This window comes from Scyliorhinus canicula, chromosome 1 (assembly GCF_902713615.1).
Source record: "Scyliorhinus canicula chromosome 1, sScyCan1.1, whole genome shotgun sequence".
Taxonomy (NCBI): domain Eukaryota; kingdom Metazoa; phylum Chordata; class Chondrichthyes; order Carcharhiniformes; family Scyliorhinidae; genus Scyliorhinus; species Scyliorhinus canicula.
In genome coordinates, this window is record NC_052146.1 from 299,778,850 (window position 1) to 299,793,378 (window position 14,529).

The following is a 14,529-nucleotide window of genomic DNA, read 5'->3' on the forward strand; positions in this document are numbered from 1 at the left end:
GGTGCAGACTCGATGGGCCGAATGGCCTCCTTCTGCACTTTAAATTCTATGTCTATAACAAGCCCTTCAGCTGTAAAAACAATTGCTCAGATATAATTCCCACCCACCACCTTCTTGGGACAAATAGGGATGGACAATGAATCCAGGGATTCTGCTGATCTTCCACTGTAACTGTAGTTGAAGAAACCGGAAACCATCCCTCCCCCCCCCCCCCCCCCCGGATGTCCTCAGGGGACCAAAGACATTTTTGTTCCAGCGTTCCCTGTGTTCGAATCCCCCCCCCCTTGGCCTGATCGCCCCCCTATCCATGTAACCTCCTCCAGCCCTATACCTCTCCAGGATCTCTGTCCTCCATTTCTGACCTCTTGCACATATCGATTTCAATCGCTCCACCATTGCCTTCAACGCCCTGGGCCCTAAAGTATGGACAATCTTCCCTCACCCTTTCTCTCTCCCCTCCTTAAAGCCGGGCACTTTGACCAAACCTTCTCGCCTGTTGCCACCTGTTCCTGTGACGTACCTCGAGAGTTATTGCTGCGTTAAAGGTGCTAGACGAATGTAAATTGTTGGGCCATGGGGCTGTCTGACTAAAATGGCTTTTCTGTTGTGCAGGCCTGGACCAACATGATACTAACTGTCCTCAACCAGATCCAGCTGCTGCCAGATCAGACCTTCACGGCTCTCCAGCCTTCAGTGTACCCGAGCGTCAGCCAGCTCACCTGCCACGTCACTGACGTCCGTGTCCGCCAAGCTGTTCGGGAATGGCTGGGAAGAGTGGGAAGAGTGTATGATATAATTATGTAAATAAAAAAGGAAACACACAAAAACACAATTGGGGGGGGGGGAAAGGAATCTATATTTATGAAGCCAATAGTTCACTTTTAACCTGCCCGTCCTGACTGGAAAATAGTCTTCTTGTTACTCTAACGCCCCAAAACCGTTCATTTTTGCTGTATATACATAGAGGCCAATGGCCTCCTCCCTGTGAAAGTCCTTGTCCCTAAAAGGCCACCAGGGATGTAATCTCTCTCCTTCTGACGCTCCCTCGGGATCGAGGGTAACTTATTTCCACTGTGGTTCAATAGGTTCTGAGATGGAACTTTGAGTGGAAGAGGCCTTGCTGCTGCGTGGTTTTGTTTCTCTTTAATGTGGGGTAGGCCGGACCACCCTCCCTCGGCAGAGCGGAGGCCTTGGTCCAGTGGCTAGGGTGTTCCCGAGATGTTTGGAGGTCCAGGCTCTCCTGGGAGGCTCCAGCACGTCCTGTGCCTGGTCCTACGCACTTGTGGTCCATGTATCTGTGGCCAGGAACGGAAGCTGAAAAGCCAGTCGCCAGACACAGGCTCAAAGGTGTTGAACTCGACAGTATTATGATTGGAATGCCCATGTAGTTTATTGGAGTGAGAGGGGACTATTGAATCTCACCAGCCAAGCACTGACCGGGATAGATCGCAGGGTAGGGGCTCGAAGGCAGGCCAATAAGGTCGCAGCGTAGCTACATTTGAGGGAAGCCATTGTGGTACATCTTAGCTCATCCATCTAACCAAAAACAAACTCATACTCGCTCTTGGCTGGAGCCTTGAACATTGACAGCTGGAGTGTTGTGTCCAGTTCTGGACGGCGCACTTCAGGAAAGATGGGAAGAGAGTGCGGAGAAGATTCATGGGAATGGTTCCAGGGTCGAGGGAGAGGTTGGCACTGTTTTCCTCGGAGAAGGGAAGGCAAGGAGGAGATTTGACAGAGCTGTTCAAAATCACAAGGGGGGGGGGGTCTGGACGAATGAAGGATCGAGAACGAGAGAGGACAGATTGAAAGTGATCGGTAAAATAAGCAAAAACGAGCGGATAGAATCTGGCAAACACACTACCCGAGTGTGGTAGAGGCAGGTTCGACCAACAGGAAATTCGACTGTTATCTGAAAAGGAAGAATGTGCAGAGTTACAGGGAGAAGGCAGGTGACTTGCTCATTCGGAGAGTTAGTGCAGAACATGATGGGCCAAATGGCCTTGCTGTAAGAATTCCACGATTCCTGTTATACACGCTGTCCAGTTCATTGATGCCCGTATTAAGTTATCGCCAGAGTTGCAGACGCATATTTCTTGCATGAGTCTGAGGGGTATTTTTTTGCCTCTGGTAAACTCTGAGAGACTCTTCCAAATGTTACTTCCTCTTTGTGTGAAGCCCTTTCCTCGACATCCATCCAAACCATACCTCGCTCCCATGGTTCCGCTTGTTCTGCTGTCCTCCGCTGTGAAGTTATGCTCTGGATTTGCCTCTTTGACACCAGGGCGGCTGCTTGGGAAAGGTTTTTAGTGAACAGTGTGCTCTGAAGACGGATGTTTCCACAGTGAAGGTGACATTTGTCAAATAAGTTATTACGGACCCAGCCCCGCAGCTTTAGAGTTCTGCCATAATGCATAATGACACCGTGGGACATTTTATACATGTTAAAGGTGATACAAAAATGCAATTGTGTTGGATTCCACCATAATTGGTGGCCCATTGGCTCCCTTGTCATCAAGTTGGTGAACCTTGTGAGGTTGGTGGTTCCCCAGTTGATTGTTGAGGCTCAAACTAGTCTTCTATCCATAGACACTACTTACACGCCCTGTCTTTAATCAGAAAACCTGCCAGCACAGAAAGAGGCCATTCAGCCCATCATCTGCTGGTTTGAAGAAAGGGTTCTCCAATTAATCCCATTATTTTTGATATAATTAGTCTTGGGTTAAGGCCCAGATCCTAATCTGTTTCAGGTTGGTAGCATCACAGTTGTTGCCATGGCTACCATAGCCTAATATCTCCTTCTAGGTTTGGTGCGTCCTGTCAAACACCTTGGAACGTTTTTGCGTTAAAGATGCTATTTAAATGCAAGTTGTCGTTGAGTTGGCTGATTCCGCCCTCCTACCCCTGTTGATTATGCAGCCCAGTCAGATGGCGTCTGACCCGACAACGTTCAGTCCCTTAATTGGCTTCCAGCCACTCGGGAGTCCACTGTGCCCCCAAGCTCCAATCTAGGTGGTAGGACATTGGATTGAGGATGGAAAGAATGTAAAATAATAAAAAATATACAGAATAAGGGATATTACGCAGAAATAAAAATGATATAAATGAGAGGTAGGAGAGAAAAAGCCGTCAGGAGTATGTTTCCTGATCTTCAAAATGGCCGCTCCAATCCCTCCGACGAGGCCCAGTCTTGGCAATCTTCATTGGCTCTCACCCCAACAAAGTAACCCCCGTGATCAACACCCAATCCATCATCTTAAACATTCACCCCCCTCTGTCTCCGCCACACAGTGGCAGCATTTACAAGGTGCCCTGCAACACCTTCCAAACCTGCGACCTTTCCAGCCTGCAAGGACAGTAGATGCATTGTCTGGGGCAAAATTCTGGCTCTCCCCAACAGCACTGTGGGTGCGCAGTGCACTGACAGGTGTGCCTTCTTTTGGATAAGATATTAAAACCGAGACCCCCCCCCCCCCCCCCCGTCTGCCCTCACGGGAGGGTACAAATGATCTGGCACAACTTGGAAGAAAAGCAGGGTATCAGCCCCGGTGTCCTGGCTAATATTTATCCCTCAACCCACACAACTAAAAGCAAAACATTATGTGGTTAATGTCACATTGCTGTTAGTGGCATCGTGCTGTGCAAAAATCGCCTGCCGCGTTTCCCATGCTACAACAGTGGCTACGCTTCAAAGATAATCCATTGGCCGCGGAGCCACTTCTGGAAGCCTTGCAATGATGAAAGGCGCTACATAGATGCACGTCCCTGTTCTTTGCCGGAATGGTGTCTTGTGCTGACAGAAAGGAGCTCGCCTCATCTTTGGAACTGTTCCCCGAGACACAACCTGATGTTGACAGGACAGAATCGTCAATTCCCACTGAGGGGGGTTCAACAATTCGAGTCAACGGAGTCTGAAGCTTCACACTTTATACCTGAATCCCAGTGACAACCAATGAACTGTACATTCTTGCGACTCGCAACAGTATTTCGCAACTGGGTCAAATCCGAACCCTGCCACGTGTAACTGTGTACAACATTGTCTGTTCAATTACTGTGCTCATTCAATTAGTCCTGCTTTTATAGTCGCTGCCAGAGAATTCTCCTTTTACCCACCTTTTATTTATATTGTATTTTGTGTTGCTCGGAAGTCGGATGTTTTAAGTTCACGTTTGGCTGGTCAGAATGTTACTGCTGTTTGTGCTCAAGTTACATCAAGAAATAAAATCTCATTTGTGTATATTTTCCCGCTGTCAGGAGTGGTCCCAATGGGTTACTGTGCATTCAGATTACCAGTTTAATAAGCAGTTGTGGGATGGTCCGTATTTATGTTGCTTGTACTGTAGAATAAACATGCAGGTGGACATCATAAACTGGGCTCTTCTGTCTTCATCTTTTTCTGTCGGGTTGCCCGTGTCTTAGCGCCATTGGCACCTTGGGGAACGGAATATTGCGCGTTCGATTCCCCTCTGTCGACTCCCACTTAGACGAGTAGCCAAGACTTCTTTTTAATCATTCGTCTGTGGGATGTATCGTTGGTTGGGCCACCATTTATTGTCCATCCCTGGGGGCATTTAAGAGTCAACCAGGTTGCTGTGGGTCTGGAGTCACGTGTAGGCCAGACCAGGTAAGGATGGCAAATTTCCTTCCCGAACAGACATTAGTGAACCAGATGGGTTGAGTGTTGTACCGGGATAAGCTCTCGGTAGTCCCCGGCTTGTAAACGTTTGTTGACTGAGCAACCGGGAGCCAGTAGCCAGATTTAGAGAGCTCTGAACGAGTTAAGCAAAACAGAATCGTATCTGTCAGAACCGCCTAGGCTCACCTATCAATAGCCTAAGGTGCTTGAGGAGGGGTGCGGGGGTGGGATGATTGGATGATTCTATCGAAGATCCGGCACTGAGACAATGGACAGAATGGCCTCCCGTGTGAAAAATGAAAATCGCTTATTGTCACGAGTAGGCTTCAAATGAAGTTACTGTGAAAAGCCCCTAGTCGCCACATTCCGGCGCCTGTTCGGGGAGGCCGGTACGGGAATTGAACCCGTGCTGCTGGCATTGTTCTGCATCACAAGCCAGCTGTTTAGCCCACTGTGCTAAACCAGCCCCGGTGTTGTGTGTCGTTAGCACTGTGCTAAGTGGGGCAAATACAACAGTCTCACAACTGAGCCTCCAGGAGGCACTGTGGCTGAAGAGTAACAGCATCGCACCTCATGGTCTGGTACATCCCTCAATCCTTGGCTGCCAATCAAGCCAGGAGACCAATTCTGGCTCAATGTGGAGCGTAGAAGCAGTGTGGGGTTTCCAACTGTAATGAAAGGTATTCCTGGAGCTTTCATCACATGGCTTGCCCCCCCACCCCTACCCCACTCCAGCCATGAGTCGGCCAACCCATGCCATCCGTGACGTCCAGCCATCCTACACCAACCAGAAAGCAAAGAGACTCATTACCCAATTGGGTGATGCTTGTCCATCAGCCAATCATTCTCTCCCCGCCACCCTCAATATTTTTATACCTGGTCGAGTGAAATGCTGTACGAAAATGACAGAAAAAAAGCATTTTAATGTCCTAATGATATTTCTCCAGGGTTGCACAAAGCAGTGTCCTGGAGATTGTCCCATGCACGAAGCAGGGTCAGAAGACCGGACAAAATATAAGGAACAGCAAAGGATGACTAAAAGTTGAATAAGGAGGAAAAGAACTAGAGTACAAGGGAAAGCTATCCAGGAAAAGAGATATTAAAGAGTTTTTCTAAATATTTTAAGAAGAAAAGAGTTAACAAGGTGAGCGTTGCGGGCAGCACGATGGTACAATGGTTAGCATTGTTGCCTCACGGCACCGAGATCCCAGGTTCGATCCCGGCTCTGGGTCACTGTCCGTGTTTGTGTGGGTTTCGCCCCCACAACCCAAAAATGTGCGGAGTAGGTGGATTGGCTATGCTAAATTGCCCCTTAATTGGAAAAATGAATTGGGTAAATTAAAAAAAAAACAGGATGAGCGTTGGAGAGATAGAAAGTGAGCCTGGAGAATTGATAACGGAAAACAAGGAGATGGCAGATAAATTGAACAGGTATTTTGTGTCAGTCTTCACTATAGAGGATACAAGTAATACCCCAGAAGCAGCTATAAACCTGGAAGTGGAAGGGAGGAAGGAACTCAGGAAAATGAGTCACCAGAGAAATGGTACTGAGTAAATTGTTGGGTCTGTGGCTGACGAGCAGATGAACTTCACACTAGGGTTTCGAAAGGAAATGGTTTGTGAGATAGTTGATGCATTGGTTTGAATTTTCCTAAATTCCCTCGATTCGTGGAAGGTCCCATTAGATTGGAAGAAAGCAAATGTGGCTACCAGGACAGAGAGAGACAGGAAGGCGGTAACTACAGACCAGTTAGCCTAGCATCTGTCGAAGGGAAAATGTTAGAAGCTATTATTAAAGATGTTATAGCGGCACTTGGGTACACTCAAGGTCATCCGGCAGAAGCAACATGGTTTTGTGAAAGGGAAATCATGTTTAACCTACTTATTGGGAGTTCTTTGAGGAAGTAACGTGCGGAGGATGAATGGGAAATGATGGATGTACTGTAGCCATTTGATAAGATGCCACATTAAAGATTATTGTGGAAAATAAAAGTTCATGGTATGGGGGGGGGGGGGATATATTGGCATAGATTGAAGATTGGCAAGCTAACAGGAAAAAGAGAATACAGACAAATTAATCTCTTTCAGGTTGGCAAAATGTGATGAGTGTGCCACAGGCGTCAGTACTGGGGCCTCAACTCTTTACAATTTATATAGATGATTTGGATTATTAAAAATTAATTTATAGGATGTGGGCATCGCTGGTTTGGCCAGCATTTGTTGCCCATCCCTAGTTGCCCTTCAGAAGGTGGTGGGGAGTTGCCTTCTTGAACAGCTTCAGTCCTTGAGGTGTAGGTACACCCAATGTGCTGTTAGGGAGAGAGTTCCAAGATGTTGCCCCAGTGACTGAAGGAGCGGCGATATATTTCCAAGTCAGGGTGATGAGTGACTTGGAGGGGAACCTCCAGGTGGTGGGGTTCCCAGGTATCTGCTGCTCTTGGCCTTCTAGATGGTAGTGGTCGTTGGTTTGGAAGGTGCTGTCTGAGGAGCCTTGGTGAGTTACTGCAGTGCATCTTGTAGATGGTACACACGGCTGCCGCTGTTCATCGGTGAACAGGCTTTGGAGGGTCAGGAGGTGAGTTACTCGCCGTAGGATTCCTAGCCTTTGACCTGTCCTGGTAGCCACAGTATTAATATGGCTAGTCCAGTTCAGTTTCTGATCAATGGTAACCCGCAGGGTGTTGATGAAGGGATGGTTGCCGAATTTGCTGCTGAAACAAGATAGGAAAGTAAATTGTGAAGAGGACATAGGGAGGTTATAAAAATATACAGATAGGTTAGGTGAGTGGGCAAAGATCAGGAGTACAATGTGGAACAATGTGAAATTGTCCATTATTTTTGGAGGAAGAATAAAAAAGAAGCATATTGTCTCAATGGTGGGGCAGCACGGTGGCGCAGTGGTTAGCACTGCTGCCTCACGGCGCAGAGGACCCGGGTTCCGTCCCAGCCTTGGGTCACTGTCAGTGTGGAGTTTGCACATTCTCCCCATGTCTGCGTGGGTCTCACCCCCACAACCCAGGGTGGCAGGGTAGGTGGATTGGCCATGCTAAATTGCTCCTTAATTGGAATAAAAATTTGGGTACTCTAAATTTATTTTTAAAAATATTGTCTAAATGGTGAGAGATGCAGAGCTCCGAGGGTACAGAGGGATTTGGGTGTCCTGGTGCATGAAGGTACAGAAAGTAATTAGGAAAGTTAATAGAATGTTATAGTTTACTGTGAGGGGAACTGAATACAAAAGCAGGGTGGTTATATTTCAGTTGTACAGGACATTGGTGAGACCACATCTAGAATATTGTGCACAGTATTTGTCTCCTTATTTAAGGAAGGATGTTAAAGCGTTGGAAGTAGTTTAGAGAAGGTTTGCCAGACTGATACCTGGAATGGGTGGGTTGCCTTTTGAGGACAGGTTAGGTTTGTGTTCACTAGTGTTTAGAGGCGTAAGAGGTGACTTGATTGAAACATAAGATCGTGAGTGGTCTTGACAGGGTGTATGTGGAGAAGATGTTTCCTCTTGTTGAAGAACGGAGAACTAGGGCTCACTGTTCAAAAATTAGGGGTCTCTCATTTAAGACGGAGGTGAGGAGAAATGTTTTCTTGCAGACGGACGTGATTCTGTGGAACTCTCTTCCTCAAAATGGGTTGGAAGCAGAATCTTTGAATATTTTTAAGGTAAAGGTGGATAGATTCTTGGTAAGCAAGGGTAAACAAAGTTTATTGGGGTAGGTGGTGTGGTGATCTTTGTGAGGGGTTTCCAGTATGGAAGGCATAGTGATCACAAAGATACACAAAGCCCTTTCGAGGAACTAAACTAATTTTATTAATACTACTAAATTTGAGTTTGACGCTTAATCTAAATAGTAAACACATATATCAGAATTAAACTACACTCACTAACACTATCTCTATCTACTAACTATAACTATAATACCGTGAATAAATGCAGAGTTGGCAACTCAAAAGCAGCATCTAGTACATTTAAGAATGCGTTACCAACCTACTGAAGTTACCTGCCTGCTTTACATCAAACTGTGTGTGTAGGGAAGAGTTAGACAATACTTCAGAGTAAAACTCTGTAGTTTTACCACGTTCGGCTGTGAATGGAGATGGACAGTCACGAGACGGAGGCTCTGTGAACAGTTTCAATCTCATTCAGGGTGGGTTGATCAAGGCCGAAATGTTTTAAAGCACCTTCCGTTTAAAGTGCAGAACAGGTGAACCGACTCAACCTCTCCAGAGATCCTACCATCATCGATACCAGTGTCCAGCCATAGCTGGTTCTCTCCATGTGACATTAAGACACGGGTGAGTGGAGTACAGTCCTGACATAATCCCAGTTATATTCTGAAGACCTGTGCATCAGGAGGAGCTGCTTCGCTTAGCCAGTCTGAAGCACTGGTATCCATCTTCCATTTAGAGGATGATGTGCCATCAATTAATACAAGATGAGTAGTGAACGGAACTGTGGCTTTAATAAGCTAAACAGAAAGCCTCCTGGCCACTGATCACGAATTGGGGCAGGGCCGGAGGTCAGCCACCTTTATACTGAGCCCGAGGGGAGGAGCCATCAGGCAGTGGTTTACCACAATACATGCAGTACAGTAACAGTTTACCACAATACATATAATATACTAACAGTGGTTTACCACATTCACCCCCTGTTACAAAAGAGTCTAGCGGGGGTGAAGTGGACTTAAAGGTTGAGTCTGTCGGGGGCTTTGACCTTCCGCCATGATCGCCTCAGTCCTGGCTGTGGTGTGCGCACTGGTGTTGAGACCTGCACGTCCGGGAGCGTGTTGTCTTCTTCACCCAGTAGTTGAGTCGGTGGAGAAGTGGGGGGGGGGGGGGGGGATGCGGTGTGGGGTAGGGGGTGGTGGTGATGGTCGCTGGGGAACCTGCAGGTGCCAAATCCCAGAGGGAGACTCATGCAGTACAGTAAGAGTTTACCACAATACATATAATACACTAACAGTGGTTTACCACGTAGGACTCCATAGGTCTGTCCTCTCCCTCAATAAATATAGATCAAAATCTTAATTGCACAATTATTGTTCAATCACTCTCCTCCTGTCTGTCAGTAAAGTGATGGATAGAGTCGCACCAAGCAACACTTTCCACCAGAAACTCCCCTTCTAAACTTTTGTCTCTCTCACTCTCTCACCTCCTTTAAGACACTCCTTAACTATCTGACCAGGCCTTGGGTCACCTATTCGAATATCTCCTTATGTAGCTCATGTATGCTGCTTGATAATGTTCCGTTGAAGTGCTTCAGGATGTTTTGGTGCATTAACTGCACTATATCAATGCAGTTGTTGTTGCTGCTAAGTCCATCACAACCATTCACTTCCTTTCCTCAGCACAGCCTTGACCCAGACGTGGACAAGAGCTGAATGGCAGTGGAGAGGGAAAATAGTTACACTGGTTTAGAATGGCTCAAGCATAAAAGGTCAGAGTCAGGAAATGATGAAAACTCGCCTCATCTTATATATGAGAGGGCAGGTGGAGCCTCAGTTTTAATGTCTCATCGGACAGGACAGCACCTCCAACAGTGCAGCACCCCCTCAGTACTGCACTGGAGCGTCAGCCTGAAATCTGTCCTGAAGTCTCTGCAGTATGGTTAAGACTGATGCTCTCTGTGGTGGTATGACTAGGAGGTTTACGGTACCTATCTGCCATTGGTGCAGAGCACTCGCTGCCCATTGGCTCAGGTCGGTCATGTGCCTCTCTGCTGATTGGTTGAGGCTAGTCATGCGACTGCTCACCCATTGACCGAGAGGCAAATAGTGCCACCTACGAGGCGGGGTATAAGAACCCGTAGGACCCGGCAGTCGACCTTTCTCTGTAAGTTGACTGCCGGGCACACAACTAGTTGATTAAAGCCTGATATTTGGAACTTCTTCACGACTCGAGTCCAATTGATGATACATCACTGTCCCCAGTCTAATTCCCCACAGGCACAGAGAGCAAGAGGCCAGGGTGATTTCATACCCTTGCGCCCCGGTGAATGATGATACAGCATCTTCACTGCCTTCGGGAAGTGCAGCAAACGCGACAGAACTTGAGCTCAAAACCCCTTTTGGGGCTTGTGTGCACCATCAATCTGTTGGGCCGAATGGCTGTGCAGTAAACGTGATACAACTGGTATCATTAAAGAAAGGGCCCAGACTAAAACTCCGGAGCCTCGAGCACAAATCTCATTAATAATAGTCATGAAACCATCAGATTATGGTAAAAGAGCCCGTCTGGTTCACTAATGTCCTTTAGGGAAGGAAATCTGCCGTCCTTACCTGGTCTGGCCTACATGTGACTCCAGACCCACAGCAATGTGGTTGCTTCTTAACATCCCACTGACACGGCCCAGCACGTCACTCGGTTATAGCAAACCACTGCTGGAAACAAACATTGTGGATGTACGGATACCACACGGGCTGTAGCAACTCAAGAAGCCGGCACATCACATACCTCTCCAGGGCAATTAGGGATGGTCAATAAATACTGGCCAGTTACACTCAGACCCCAAGAATGAACCGAGAAAAGGGAACTCCTGCTCTGCGGAGCTAAGTGCACGCTCATCAATTCAAAATCTTTGCTCAGTTCCTCGATGTCCTGAACTCACCGGCAGAAGCAGCAATCCCACTAAAGGCAAAGGGATTCCACAGGGAGGCCCTCTGTAATGATACAACCATCGGGATAAATGTGCCAGGGGCGAGCGGAGTCCAGCCTGGGAGGTAACACATCAGCAGATTGAAATGCCTCCACCTCGTGTGCGAGGTTGCGGCTGATACAGCTGAAGGTGGTATACAGAGTGATGGAACCATCAATTCAGCGAACACGTGTAGTTGGATCTGAACAGAGGCTTTAATACACTTACAACAGAGCCAGCCTATTCGTCGTTCAACTTCAGATGAACTGGCAGGCTGGCTCTAAGGCACTGATCTTTATACACCGGTCCCAGGGGGAGGAGTCCAGGGTGGAGCCAAGGGAGGAGCCCAGTACAAACTCTCGCGTACTCCCAGAGCAACTCCCCCTGGTGGTCGGATAGTGCAACTGCACTTACAATGGTGGATAGTGAACATATATACACGGAGTTATATTGGCAACTATATACAGCATTGATCTTACAACGGGTAGATAACGAACATATACACATGGAGTGATATTGGCAACTATATATAGTGTGAATCACATTCACCACACAGAGCACACCTCACGAGGGCGAGGATGAGCCGATTCTTTGAAGGAGTAGAAGATGTGTGTGAGCGTTTGGTGGGGGGGGGCACTAATCACGTTCATATGTTCTGGTCCTGTCCAAAGCTAGAGGATTACCGGAAGGAGGTTTTTAGGGTAATTGCCAAGGTGGTGAACATGGAGCTGGACCCGGGTCTCCGGGAGGCCATATTCGGGGTGTCAGACCAGCCGGGGTTGGAAACGGGTGCGGAGGCAGATATCGTAGCCTTCGCCTCATTGATCGCCCGAAGGCGGATCCTGCTGGGATGGAGAGCAGCCTCTCCACCCTGTGCCCTGGCGTGGCGGGGGGACCTGTTGGAGTACCTGACCCTTGAGAAGGTTAAGTTTGAACTGAGGGGAAGCTCGGAGAGGTTCTACAAGTCATCTGCATTATTCATTATGCACTTTCAAGAACTGGATAGCATCGAACATTAGTTGGGGGGGGGGGGTGTGGGAGGGTTGGGGGGAGGGGGGCTGTGTATATTAAGGATGACTATGGGTAATCCCTGATTCCTTTTTTGTAACTTGTTTATGTAAACATGCGGGCTGATGTTTGGGGTTTGGTGGGAGGATGGGATCGTTGTTATTGTTATGGGGATTGACATATCTGTTGCTGATTATTGTTGGCGGGTGTACATTCGGGAGAAAATGTGAAAAAGGAGGAGAATAAAAATATTTAAAGAAAACACATCAGCAGATTGTGATGACATGCATAAGCAGTCATGCAAATAGTAATGTATATGACTGCCAACCAGCAGGTGGCAGTAGAGAACAACCACGTGACTCTGTTACCTCGGGGATTCTGGAGATAGTCGTCGTAGTGGATAGTCATATTTGTAGTAGCTCTTGGATACATTATAATAGTTAGTAGTCTTTGGATATTTTTGTCGTGTTTATCTAACCCACGTAATTATTTAATAATAAACATTTAACTAGTCAAGAACTAGACGTTCTCTTGGAACTAATATTGCAAACCAAACCTCAGCGAGACAGATATCAAAAAGCAGAAAATGTCACGCATAGTTAGGCAGTCTCTCTGAAGAGAGGCAGAGATCCAGGTCAATGAGCTTAGCTAGGAGTTTCTAACTTGTATTTCAGGTTGCCAGCACCCACAGTATCCTGCGTTCGATTTGAAGGAAGACTTAAATCTTTCAGAATTAATATTTAGCATTTCAGCTGCAAGAATGAAATTTGAAATACACAATAAAAATGCGGTAGTTTTAATCTGAATACAATATAGCTCCAGTTACACTCCCTTAGTCTGGGTATATATTAGGATTCAGAACGAACACAATACAGACCCAATTCCTTATGATTCCACGTTTAAATCGAGCAATCATTTAAACGGCCCAAATAGCTTCGGGTATTTTCCATTTCCAAATTGACTCTTACAAGCGTTCCATACGTTTTGGACAGAAGTCAGCGCTGACTCAGTAGTAAACTTGCAGGCTTTCCCACTGATGTACCATCAATTGGACGCGAGACACGATGAAGGTCCAAACTTATGCTTTAATCAGCTAGATGTTAGCCCGGTGGTCGACTACAGTGAAAGGCCAACCACCGGGAACTCTGGGTACTTATACACCGCCTCAGAGGCGGGGTCTACTTGCCTCTCGACCAATTGGTGAGCAGTCACATGACTAGTCCCAGCCAATCAGCCGAGAGGCACATGACCAGCCAGAGCCAATGGGAAACCAGTGCTCTGCACCAATGGCAGTGCTCCTATACATACCACCACACCCACATCTAGTGATGCACGAGGCAGTGCTTAAAGCTGTGGCAGCTTTCACTCCGACTTCCTTGCTGGGTTTGAGTAGTGTCCAGGGGTGAGAACCACGGCTAATAGTCTATCTGAGTTCCCCATTTACATAGTGCCTTTCTTGACCTCTGCATGCCCTCATGAGCTCCACAATCAATTAAGTCCTTCTGAAGTTTTGTCATTTGTGTGGTATATTTTAGGAATCTGTGCAGATATGGCCCCCGTTTCAATTTGCATGACAAGTTTTATTCACAGTGCTGTAAAATCTCTGTTCCATGCTTCAGCTCTTTCTACAGTTTGTTTAGACACAACCTGAATAGACACAACCAGGCTTAACCAATCAAGTACAGTGAGCATCATTAATAAACAGACTCATCAAACACAAAACAATTGAACTCTGCAGTAGGAAGGGCAGCAGTCAATTTGCATACAGGATGCGCCCACAAACTGAAATAGTGTGGGTTTCCCTTCATTATCGAAGATAGACATTCCTTGTGTGATTCCTTGCATGTGTAGAGTTATCAGCTGTGTGTTCTAACGTGGCTGCAGAGCCTGATTGCAGACCTGCTTGGCTATAACAGTGAGGGCCAGGATAAATAGTCTTGCTTTAGCTGGGACAGTCCAGTCTTTCTAGCTTGCCTTTCATCCTTACCTGCCTGTATTGTTTTGCTGTTGGAAAGAAGGCTCATTGCAATTGCTCCCCAGGTATTTCTTTCTCATTCATTCCTCTCCCATGCTGCAGTGGACCCACTCCAGTTCCTGAGGTTTGCCTTCCAGGAGTCTTTGAGCCTTAATCTCGGGCCTACCTCACACGTGGTGTCCAAGTTTAAGTGCTGAATACGTGACTGCCTTAAGAGGTTTTATGTACCACATGTCCACTCCTCCTAAGCTGGGCTCCAGTGAAGAG

General features: G+C 47.1%; 1 protein-coding gene across 1 annotated transcript in view; it reads left to right on the forward strand.

The window, feature by feature from the left end:
- Positions 1-4,370, forward strand: part of arfgef3 (ARFGEF family member 3) — a 178,175-nt gene extending 173,805 nt beyond the window's left edge. The window contains 1 exon segment of the mRNA XM_038816316.1: positions 613-4,370. Coding sequence (XP_038672244.1) covers positions 613-804 — 192 coding nt within the window. The 3' untranslated portion in view covers positions 805-4,370.
- The last annotated feature ends 10,159 nt before the right edge of the window (positions 4,371-14,529 follow it).